This window comes from Petaurus breviceps, unplaced genomic scaffold, assembly GCF_028583685.1.
Source record: "Petaurus breviceps papuanus isolate PSGF00001 unplaced genomic scaffold, PetGlider_PUasm1.0 186, whole genome shotgun sequence".
Lineage (NCBI taxonomy): Eukaryota > Metazoa > Chordata > Mammalia > Diprotodontia > Petauridae > Petaurus > Petaurus breviceps.
Window position 1 is genome coordinate 8,024,499 of NW_027185798.1, and position 11,920 is coordinate 8,036,418.

At 53.5% G+C, this 11,920-nt stretch overlaps 1 protein-coding gene across 2 annotated transcripts in view; it reads right to left on the reverse strand.

Moving 5' to 3' along the window:
* Positions 1 to 238: 238 nt before the first annotated feature.
* MLXIPL (MLX interacting protein like) overlaps positions 239 to 11,920 on the reverse strand; it is a 28,716-nt gene continuing 17,034 nt past the window's right edge. Inside the window, exons 8-17 of one of the 2 annotated variants that reach the window (XM_069089481.1) lie at positions 9,183 to 9,343; positions 6,508 to 6,988; positions 6,037 to 6,104; positions 5,758 to 5,905; positions 5,225 to 5,340; positions 5,013 to 5,132; positions 3,922 to 4,049; positions 3,668 to 3,791; positions 2,215 to 2,344; positions 239 to 1,873 (exon numbers count right to left, since the gene is read on the reverse strand). In XM_069089481.1, the coding sequence (XP_068945582.1) occupies positions 1,755 to 1,873; positions 2,215 to 2,344; positions 3,668 to 3,791; positions 3,922 to 4,049; positions 5,013 to 5,132; positions 5,225 to 5,340; positions 5,758 to 5,905; positions 6,037 to 6,104; positions 6,508 to 6,988; positions 9,183 to 9,343 (1,595 nt within the window). In that variant the 3' untranslated portion in view covers positions 239 to 1,754. Of the gene's footprint in view, positions 1,874 to 2,194; positions 2,345 to 3,667; positions 3,792 to 3,921; positions 4,050 to 5,012; positions 5,133 to 5,224; positions 5,341 to 5,757; positions 5,906 to 6,036; positions 6,105 to 6,507; positions 6,989 to 9,182; positions 9,344 to 11,920 lie in introns of both variants that reach the window. The other variant, XM_069089482.1, reaches the window with a different exon arrangement.

Here is an 11,920-nt window from a genome sequence, read left to right on the forward strand (position 1 = left end):
AAGGTACTCGTTGACTGTCCAGCTGGTGCCCAAAGCAGGATTTGTACCCATTTCTTCCTGACTCCAGGGTCAGTGCTGGCTTGATCTGCCTCCTAGGTCAGACCACCTTCCCTAAAAGGAGAAGCCAGCAACCACTGGGGTCCCCAGACGGCCTTATGAGGCCAGGCCTGACCCTGCTCTGCTCCAGAGAGCAGACAAGGGGGTGGCTGAAATGACCAGGAAGTAAACACAGAAGGCATCAAGAGGACGCATTTAAATTCTTAAAAGAATACAGATTTTGTGGGAAGCCAAAGGGTTCCTGAAAGCTGGGGTGCAGCCAGCCTTAGACAGCTTTGTGAAATCAGAGCCCTCGCTTGACGCAATACTGAACAAGAGGAGGGGGAGTGAGCTCTTCCTTGGCAGATTCTCTTTTTTTTTTTTAATTTGACAAGAATTCTTCAGAAAATCCACACACACCAGAATGCTTGCTGCTCTGCTGCCACTCATGGAGCCTCATGTGGGCCAGGCGCTCCTGCTCTGGTCTTCCAAGCCCAATCCCCTTGCCATGGGGCTCCTGGCCCCTGGCCCCAGGGAGCAGTCCATCCATGAGTCCAGAGCTGATGACTGCCAGGGTAGAGAAGGGGGGTGGGCAGCAAGAGAGGCCCCTGTGACGTCAGCTGGGGGTCTCTCTCCTGGACACCCAGGGACCGTCTCGCATTAGATTTAAAGAACCAGAGGAAGCACAGAGGAGGGAACAGGGAAAGAAGGAAATCCTTGTCCATCCTGGGACTGGAGTAGGAGGGGAGGGGAAGAGGGTGTGTGAGCGATAGAGGACTCTAGATAACCTAGTCCTCACTCCTCCTTTTGGAAGCCTACCCAAGTCCCTGCCTTTCTTTCTGCTCCCTCAGCTCCCAGCCTGGATAACAGCACCTGGGATCTCCTCTAATCCAGCACCCTTATTTTACAGCAGAAGAAACAGAGGCTCAGAGAGGGCCAGGGATGTGTCCACGTGGCAAGTTTATAGCAGAATTGTAATGGAATCCAGGACACCTGACTTGAAGTCCTGTGTTTTTCCCCTGGCATAGAACTGTGCTTCAGAGGTAAAATGAGGGGGTAACCTTTGCCTTCCCATCATTCACTCTTCCATTGGCCCTACCTGGAGTAGAGACAGGGAGAGGGAGATGGTAGTTTGCGGTGGTCAGGGCTCCCTCCAGCTTTCTAGGGAGGCAGGGACCACCCAGCTGCTTGGGGGCAGTTAAAGGCTCATGATATCAGGTTCCCCACCTCCCTCCCCCCAATGCGAATTAACCTTCACCTCTTTCCCTAGGATGGTTCCCATTTGGGGGCTGAAATGAGGCATGGGGGTGGTGAGCAGTGGTGGAGGTCAAGAGAAGGACAGTGGTACATACTTAATGACATCTTGGAGGGATGCCCCACTTGTAATTTCTCCATGGCTGGTGGCCATTGTATCATGGATACAATACCTACCATGGTGGGTAGGAGAACAGGGCATGAGGCCAGAAAAGGAGTTCAGTTATCTCCATGCTTCCTGTCCCCTTAAAGCCCTCTTTCTCCCTGGGGTCTGCTTCCCCTCTGTCAAGGCTATTATGCAGCTATTATGTTATGATCCTGGGTATACCTGCCCCCACCCTGTGACAGAAGGATTCTGGGTCCCACACCCCAATGAAGAGCACTGGGGTGGGATGGGGGGAAATCCCAAGTTGGTGAGGGTGGAGGTCTACAGCTTAGGCCATGCCAGTTTAGTCTTTAGGCCCCTAGGAGGGGTTACTGAGGTTGCCCTCTGTGACGGCTCGAGCAGCCTGTTCGGGGACACGGGCAGGATCAGTCAGGATGCAGGTTGAGGTGCTCAGCTGGCGGAGGGAGCTCAGGACCGCTGATGAGAGAGGGAAACAGACACCCATTAGATCATTTGTACCCATCCTGCCCGTGGAGGTTGGGGGAAGGAAAGGAGGTGGGGTTCTGAGCCATTGGTCTGTGTCAAAAACAGGTGGGCATGGGATTTCTTAAGACCAAGGGCCTTGAGTCCTGGAGGACTGGAATACCACCCTCTACCATACCCCTTTACCCCACTGATGGGGTAAAGGCTTTGATGGATGCAGGGCTATGGGCTATCTGGGAGAATATGGTGGGTGGGATAAAGGGAGTGGAGGTGGGGTGGAGGGGAGGAGGGAAAGATGGCTGTCTGGCTGGCGACCTTAGAGGGCGATGACATACTAGGGCGCAGGGCAGGCAGAGAACAGTACTGGTCCAGCCAGGCCAGTGAAGTCTGGCGTAAACTGTGTAGACTTGCTGTGGACACCATCCCGTTGAAGGACTCAAATAAAGGCCGGATAAGGATGCTGAACTGGCAGCCCAGTGGGTCAAGGAAGATGCTTCCCAGGCAGGATTCCCCCTCTGTTTGTTCCCTGTCTAGCCTGCTCTAAGCCCAGGCTCTGATGTTAGCTAGTGGACCCAGAACCTTGGATGTTCCTGTCCCCAGGCCTCTCGATCCACCAGCTCTCTCCTGTAATCCTTTCCCATTATTACGACCCCCAGTCAAGGTTCTCCCAAGGCCTGTCTCTGAAGAGAAACAGACAGGAAAGGGGGCTTCCCTTCTGTGGTATTCAGGAAGCTCCTGAGGGCAGGGATTGGCCATTTTGTCCATAGCAGCTGGCACATAGTGGATGTTTGATAAATGCTTGCATAATTAAATTGAATTACAGCTAAATTTAGAGATGTTCATCATGGCTCATATTTTACAGTGCTTTAAGGTTTATAATAATATTAACAATAGTTAAAATTTATATGATGTTTTAAGGTTTGAAAAACACTTGGCATTTTTATGAAAATGCCATATGAAATATGAAATAATGAAGATTATATAATGAAGATGGGGAGGTGGCAGACTAATATGTCTCAAATCAGAATGCAAAAATAGGGAGGAGAAAGGGACACCCCCAACCAGGGCATATCATCGGGGCCCAGTGTTGGGGGGAAAGGGGTAGATGAGGATGTGGGTGTCCCTGTTCCATATTTCTTTTTATATCAAAGGCATTTGGGGGCATAGGGAGTCAGGAAGACCTGAGTTTGAATCCTGCCTCAGACACTTCATAGATATGTGACCCTGGCCAAGTCATTTAACCTTTGTCTGCTTCAATTTCCTCATCTATAAAATGGGTATGATAATAGCATCTACCTCCCAGAGTTTTTGTGAGGACCAAATGAGGTAACATAGTGAGTGGCCCAAAATTCTTAGTGTAGTTTTAGGCTAAACTGCATGAGCACTTTTGGGTCATCCCATATGTTAAATGCTTAATAAACCTTAAAGCACTATGTACACGCTAGCTATTATTGTTATTCCCAGTGCCAGGTGCATAGTAAGTATTTGAGTCAACAAGTCAACATCCATCCATCAAAGACCTACTATGTGCCAGGTACTGTCCTAAGTAAGGAATAATTAATAAATAAACTTCATAGATCAGGGCCAGAGTTAGGCTGAGGTGAGGCCAAAGGGTCAATGCTGCCAAGAGTCCCAGCGCCCCACGTCCCTCCACGGGCCCTTGGATAAAGCCATCGCTTTGGACCAATAATGACCAGGCATTCCTCTCCTCCAAGTCTGGAGGCTGGTTCTGGGCCATTTCCTTAGAGCCCTCTGGACATCATGTTCTTTCTGCTTGGAGAAGGATACAACCCAGAATTTCCAGTTGTGCAGGGTGCGAGCCCGGACATAGTCGTCAAACATGTCCCTCATCTGGTCGAAGCGCTGGTGGGTGATGGGCACGCCTGTGGCGGGCAGCTGCTGTTGGCAGAGGCTGCAGACCCCGAGGGGGGAGAGGGGGTTAAGGCAGCACCCCAGAGCATCTGGATGGGCACCTCTATGACCCACCCCACCCTTCCCAGCTTCCCTCTCCCACCCTGCCAGTGAGCTGCCAGTCTCCCTACTTGATGGCCGTGTTGAGCTCCTCGATCTGGTCCCGCAGGTGCTGGGCCTCCTCCTGCATGGCTGCCCGCTCCTGCTGCAGCATCATAATGTATTCTGCTGTCTTCTGCAGAGTTGTGGCCTTGCTCACCTGGGGGGGGTGGGGGTGGGGCAAAGGAATAGGCCTTGGAGTAACTCCTAGGAGCATGGGGAATCCCTGGGGAGGAGGCTAACCTCTCCTCACCTCAAGAACACAAACACCGATTTAGCACAGTTTATGTGCAAGGTACCATGCTGGCATTGGGCATACAAAAATTCAAGATGACCATCTCTGCCTTCATGGGATTTTTCAATTGTTGGCCTGGGGGAAGTGACATGTATACAACTATAATTCCAATTAGAAATTCAACAGGTACATGGCAGAGATTAAAGATGCCTGTAGCCTGAAGGAAGAATGGATAGAGGAAGGAAGGGATGGAAGGAAGGAGGAATGGATGGATGGAAGAAGGGGGTGGGTGGATGAAAGGATGGATGGATGGATGAATGGAAGGATAGATGGATGAATGAATGGATGGATAGAAGAGGAGGGTGGATGGATGAAAGGATGGATGGATCAATGGAAGGAAGGAAGGGAAGGAGGGAGGGAAGAAAGAAGGAAGGATGGATAGATGAATAAATAGATGGAAGGAAGCTTTGATGGATAGATGGATGAAAGGAAGGAAAGAAGAAAGGAAAGATGTATGGATAGATGAATGGAAGGATAGATGGATGAATGGATGGAAGGAAGGATGGGAGATGGGAGGTGCCAGAGGCAGGGAGAACAGCTAAGAGGCCAGTAAGCCAGGTTAGAGACAATGATTTCCACTAGGGTCATGGCAGCACCAGTACCAAGGATGTGGCAGGTGTGAGAAGTATTGTGGAGGGAGAAACAGTCAGGTGTGGTGGCATATTGGATGCAGAATGAGATGGTGAAAAGACACCTGGCTCTGGCATTAAAGGACCTGGGTTCTAATCTTGCCACCTCGGACACTAACTCCCTGTGTGACCTTGAACAGATCATTTCCTCCTTGGGGTGTCTGGGTTGGGCACTACTCACTGCAGGGATCCCACTCACCTTGAGGCTGGGCTGGGAACTGAGTGTGCTCACCAACCCATGAAGAGTGTCAAATCCCAGCTTGATGTTGAAACGTCGCTTCTGCTCCGCTGAGATATGAGTGATGCGCCGGTTCTCTGTCTGTAGGAGATGGGCCAGGGCTAATGGGAGGGTACCCAGAGGGAGGGGGCCTGAGGAGGGGAAGGGTGGGCAGGATGGGGAGGCGGTCCTACCTTGTTGTTATCCGAGCGTCCTCTGCCCAAAATGGGCTGTGGGGGAGAGATCCGTGAGGCCAGCCCCCCTGGGCCAGGCATGGGGGGCAGCTCCCCAGACAGACGCCGCTCATTCCCTACCATGGAGACGGAAGACAGCCACACTCAGAGCATTCCCACAAGTCGAAGCATCTGGATCTAGGCCCTCCTCTCCCCGCCCTTACAGCTCCCACTCTGGCTGCTGCTTCTGCTCTCCATCCCCCTCTCCTCCACTGTTTCCTTACTGTATCTGTGATTTTCCCTGACTCTCCCTGGCCACTGCTTCCCTATATGTGCTGTTTCCCTCTTAGAATGTAAGTCCCTTGAGGGCAGACCTACCTTGTGTTTTCTATTCAGATCCCTAGCACTTAGCACAGCACCTAACACAGAGTAAATGCTTACTAAATGTTTTTTTCATTCATTCATTGATTCGTTGATGCATCCATTCATTCAATAACTAATTCCTTTTTCTCTCTCTTGGCACCAGCCTCCATCTCCACCCTATCCACACTCACCAGGTGCTGGAGGTGAAAGCCGCTCAGCTTTGGGCACCAGTAAGGGCCCAGGAGGAGCCAGGGTAACGGGGCTCAGGGTGGGCTGAGGCTGGGCCTGAGCCACAGGTGGGGAGTAGAAGGCACAGGGAAAATCAGGAGGTCCTGGCTTCTGGAGGACAGATGAGAAGGGAAGAAGGCTGGAGGTGAGGTCAAAGCGGTGCCTGGCCTGAGGACCCCTCCAGGCACATGCCCTCCCCTCTCTAGGACTGGGCAGCCCTGTTTCCTCTCCATCTCTCTTACCGGGGATCCAGAAGGCCTAAGAGCAGGGCCCAAGGGGAGTGGTGTTTCCAGCATTTGCTCTGGTTTGGCTGAAGAGGAGGGCAAGCAGCAAGGCTGAGAGAGGTCCTGGCCAGCCTTTGGTCAGGGCCAGTCTTTGCTGGCCTCCTTCCTGCCCCCTGCCTCGCCTGCCTTTACCTTGAGTCCCCTGCCTCGCCTGCCTTTACGAGTCCCCAGGTTGGACGCAGGGCAACTTTCTCTGCCCCAAGCAGCCCAAACTAACTCTTGGGGCAGCTTCATCTTCTTTCTGCTCCTAATTGTCCCCTCCCCCCCCCAGCCTCCTCCCTCTGCATCCCTCAACGGCTCACTCAGGGCTCCCAAATGGGTCCTGCCCCTTCTAGCTCTCCCACTTTTCCAACCCCCTTTCCATCAACTCTATTTCTTGCCCCCACCACCTCCACATCCTGTCTTCTCTCTCCCCAGAGCCCCCCTTACCAGCAGTGAGCAGCTGTGTGAGACAGGGATTGGACCCACCAGCCAAGGCTGGGGGGCTGGGCCTTCGAACCCGGGGGGCTGGTGTGGGAGGCTTGCTTTTGAGCCGTGGGTGGGGCACAGCAAATTGGGGCCCACAGCAGGGCTCTGGGTATCCTGAAGGAAGGAGCTCCAGGGGGAAAGGGGTTGGGGAGGGGCCAGTGCTAGAGTGGGTGGGGGTGGGGAGTGGGGAGACTGCTGAAGGGGGTGCTGTATTGGGGAAAGAAAACCTGGGTGGGTATAGGGAGTCCTCTTGCATCAGGAGAGGGGAAGGGGCCAGAGGGGAGAAGGGTGTAGAGGGACAGGGCTCCAGGCCCGGCACCTTGGTGGGAGTAGGGAAATGGAGAAGGGACTGGGGGGGTTTGGCCTTGGGGTCTTCTGGCAGGAGGAAGTCAGGGCTCAGGAAAGCTGGTGAGTCCAAGGGTCCAGAACAGCTGCTTCGGGCCTGAAAGATGGACAGAAAGCTGAGTAGCTGAGTGAGCCCCCTCCACACAATCCCCTTCCTCTCATGAGCAACTCTCACAGAAGGCTCTGTGCTGGGCACAAGGAGAGGAGAAAGCCCTTTGGAAACCCCCAGGCTAATGAATGACCTTCCCAGGGGTGTCACTAATGGCAAGGACAGGCTCCCGGCCCTGGGGACAGCGGCAGTCTCTGGGTAGGGAAGGATGGGACCTATGGGTTTAGAAAGTGGGTAATAAGAGCCCAGGAAAGAAAAAGGCAATGGTCAAAGTGCAGAGTGTGGGAAGGAGGTGGCTTCACCAGCCCTGAGCAGAGAATCGGAAAATCTTGACTGTCAAAGACTTCCTGGAGGTGGTGATTTTGAAAAGGGGATTTCACAGGCCAGAGAGGAAGGGACATGAAAGCACCTGGGTCAGGAATGAACAAGCATTTCCCAAAGAAGGGGACATCTGCCAGGCAGGAGGGGGCAGCAGTGGTCAGAAAGCAGCAGCAGTGATCAGAAGGCACAGTGCCTTAGTTTTAGAGCGCTACAGCTGAGTAAACTGAGGCTCAGAGTGACATAGGGCCATAGGATCGTAGGTTAGAGATGGGATGGCTCTCAGAGACCATCCAGCCCAACAAGGCTCAGGGAGATGAAAAATGATTTGCCCAGGATGGCCCAGCTAAGTGTCCAAGATGGGATTTGACTCCAAGGCCAGCACACTCTCCATTATACTTCACTGCCCCAAGCTGACAGAACATCAGCTCTCTGAGAATGATTCATTCTTGTCTTCATACCCCTAGGACCTCACACCATGCCTGGCACACAGTAGGTGATTAATAAATGCTTGTTGATTGATTAACTGCGTCCCCTGATTCCCATTATCACTGCCATCACCCTCATTCAGTCCCTCATAAGCTCTTGCCTATAACATAACAGCTCCCTAAGTGGTTTCTTAGCCAGTCTCTTGTGTCCAAGGGAAGGGATGAGAGGAACATGCATTTAAGTGCTAAGTGCCAGAGATAAAGAGAGACAAGCACAGACAGTGCCTGTCCTCAGGAAGTTTACATTCTCAAGGGGAGATGGCATGTAGACCTCTAAGTCTGTTGGAGACATACGGAGGAGTTGGAGGAAGGACCTGGCAGAAGGTGGTGCTTGAACTGAGTGAGTCTTGAAGGAAGCTAAGGATTCAGAGATGGAGGGCATTACAGGTATAGGGGACAGCCATTGCAAAGGCATGGTGATGGGAGATGGAACAGGGTGTGTGCAGAACAACAGATAGTGTGCCTGCCCATGTCAGTGCTCCAAGCTTCAGCGGCCTGACATTCTATAAGCCCTTTACGACCCACCTTTTCCTCACTTTGGCTCTGTGATTTCCTAGCTCAATGACCCTGTGTAAGTCAGTGATCCCTTCAAGCCTTGGTATTCCCATCTGTAACATGGGAGCATGTAACAAGGTGACTCCAGAACTACTGACTTAATAGGGCTGTGGTGAGAAAAGGTGCTTTGTAAACAGCTCAGCACTCTACAAATTAGTGTGACTTTTCCTTATTACCAGCACTCTCCAGCTCCAGACAGAAACATCTTGTTTATTCCAGCCTCCGTAACTTTGCTCCCTTCTAGAAATCTCTCCCTCCATTTCATGCCACCCTTCAAGGCCCAGCTCAAGTTCCACCACCTCCAGGAAGCCTTCCGGGATCAGATCTGGCTTCCTCCAGCACCATCTGGCCCATGTGGGCGACCTGGGGCCTGTTCTTGTAACAGCAGATCTAATTTAATTGTTTCATACAACTGATAACTTGGGGGAGTCTTCGCAGTCAGTCTGAGCTCCTCAGGGGTAAAGCATGTGGCTCCGCCTGTCTCCCCCCAGGGTCTAGCCAGGGATGGGGCTTGTAAGTTACGTGAATAATAACAATAGTTTTACTTTAAAGCTTTAAAATTAGGATCTCATCTGATCCCCACAACCACTCTGGGAGAGAGGTGCTGTTATTATCCCACTTTACAGATGGGGAAACTGAGATAGAGGTGAAGTGACTCGGTGACTCGCCCAGGGTCACACAACTAGGAAGTGTCTGAGGTCAGATTTGAACTCAGGTCTTTCTGACCCCCCTGGGTCCCTTAACTGAAGGAATGAGAGTGACAAGGCGTTAAAACAGATGTGGGGGAGTAGGCTGAGGAGGAGGTGGGAGCCAACACTCACCTGTAGGCGGCCGCCCAGGAGCAGGGGCACCCCTGGGGTGGTAGCCGGGGGTTCTGGTGTCAGGAACCCGCCACTGAACAGAGGGTCAGCCATGGGGCTAAAGCTGGGGGGCTCTGGAAAGCTCACAGGTGTTGATGGGGGCCGGTGGTTGGTGAAGAAATCTGTAAGTCAAAGGCAGGCCAGGCTGGTCAGGGGGCATGTGGCATCCCTGAATGTCCCTGAGTTCCCTCACAACTGGGGCCCGCTCTGGCTCTTCTCTTTCCCTGACGACTCTTCCTGACACACTCCAAGCTAGCCGGCCTTGGAGAGGGAGAGGGGGTCTTGTTGCCCCCAATAAGCCAGTCAGGGTGAAGGTTTCTGGTGTGAGGGTGAGTGGCTGTGTTTTTACAGGCGATTGTGAAACTAGGGGAGTTTCTGTCTCACTCATGGGGGAAGCAGCCTTGGGGTGGGGTGGGCCAGAAGGAGAGGGCTGAGACCCCAGGAAATGGCCCTCCCATGGGGTGCCCTGTTGCCCAGTCCATGACCCCTGTTCCTGGGCAGGGTTCACCCATTCTGGTTGGGAGACGGAAAGGAAGTGAGAGGTGGGAGAGAGGGGAGGCTGTGAACTGGGCAGTGAGGATAAAAACAACAGGGAGGGGCAGGTCCTTGTTGGGTGGAGGGAGAGAAGGGGAGGAATGAGCCCAGGAAGGGGGCAGGCACAGGCCCAGCCTTCGACGTGGGGGCTGGTTGTGTAAGCTGAAGGCTATTCTGGTTTTGGGAAGCAGCTGCCTGGGGCTTAACCACATCCCGAGGGCTTTCGGAAGAGCCTGCTGCCGACAGCCTGCCTGCCTTCTTCCCAGCACCTTTCTCCAGCCCTGACTCTGCCACTGGTAGCCCGGCCCAATCCTGCACTGTTCTGTGGTTTGGGAGGCTGGGACCTCACTCCCCCTGTCCTCCCTGGAGGACAAGGTGGGGGTGGGTTAGGCCCCTTCTCTAGTAAGGAGCCCCCACCCCCAAGGAGCCCCCAACCAGAAGGATGGAGTGACAGGATTTAGGGGCCATGGGGTCTCCTGGGATGTGTCTGGGCACATCTCCATAACAAGGGGGAGTTGTACATCTACGTCTTACATGTTTATGTCTAATGATTCCAGCAGGCAATGGGACGAAACTGGCCCAGACCCCTTGACCCCTGCCCTCCTCACCCAGAGCAAACTAAGCCTCCCAAGTGGGGAAGCAGAGACAAATGGCACCTCAACCCCACCCTTCCAAGCTTCCAGGGACCACCCTCCAGACTTTGCTCCTGAGGCTATGACTGGAACTTCCAGCCAGTCTTGTATCTTCTCCATCCTTCCCCACAAGATGCTGTGGTATCCCAGGGTCAGACCAACCCTCACCTGTCATTCCAGGCCAGGATTAGGTAAAAGGGTCTCAGAGTCTGAACAGGCCTGGATATGTGAGCCTTCAAGGACTTTTCCCGGACACCTGACAATCCATCCTGCCCTGAACCCCCATGACTGCTGTTGATCCTCAACTGAGAGTATTAAGCTCCCATCCCCCAACACTGAGCCCCATCTCTGAGAGCAAGCCCTGATCCCCAGCACTGAGTCACCTCTCCTCGGGCTGAGCCTCTCCATCCCAGTACTAAGCCCCACTAACCCTGGGGTGCCTCCTGGGAGCATTCCTGACCCAATGAATCCCCAAGTCCCCTGTCCCTGAGACCTCATCACTGGCCCTGATCATGAGCCCCCATCCCTGACAGTCAAGTCTCTGTCTCCAGCATCAAAGCCTTGGTGTGACACTGAGCCCTCATCCTGGGCACTCTCTCCCCAGCACATACAGCCTCGAGGTCCCAGTGATCGTGCATCCTTAACCACGACAACCTCTTCTTACTGCCTCCCTGCCTCAAGGCTCTTCCCTCTAATCCAGCCACCACGTGGCTGCCTGAGGTTTTCCTAAAGCACAGATCAGACCACATCCTTCCCGGGCTCAGGAAGCTCCCAGTAAGTGCAGATCCCCTCTGCGAGGCACGCCGGCCCCAGCCTCGATTTCTGGCTGAGGATCATGAGTCCTGCTTCTCCCACTCTCCATTCTGGTTCAATCTGTGGATCTGCTGCTCGCCACGCGAGGCACTGGCCCTTCGTATTTGTTAGTCCCCGCTGTTTTCTCCTGCCCCCCCCCCATTCCATTAGAGTCTCAGTTTAGGGGCTTCCCTCTCCCTGCATGAGGCTTTTCCTGATCTCCCCAGCTCCCCCATCCTCCTCGACAAAATGCCCCGGGGTTTAATATCTATCCAGGAGAATATAAGCTCCTTGAGGGCAGGGAATCTTTCCTTTTGTCTTTGGATGCCCAGTGCCTAGTACAGTGCTTGGTACACAGTAGGCATTTAAAAAATGGTTGAAGCATTTAATGAAATCCTTGACACCAAAGCTTCCTTTTTTGGCACTGAGCCCCCACCCTGACACTAAGCCTCAATCCTCCAGCCTGGGCTCCCTATTTCAAGCATTGAGCCTCCAATATCTCCAGACACTGACCCGTCCTCCCTGTCAGCCAGCCCTCACCCTCTGCCCTGAGCCCCATCCCTGGACAGAGATCTGTCCTCCCTGTCCGTGAGCCCTCACACTCTGCCCTGAGCCCCTGGACACTGACCCGTCCTCCCTGTCCGTGAGCCCTCACCCTCTGCCCTGAGCTCCATCCATGGACAGAGTTCTATCTTCCCTGTCCATGAGCCCTCACCCTCTGCCCTGAGCCCCTGGACAGTG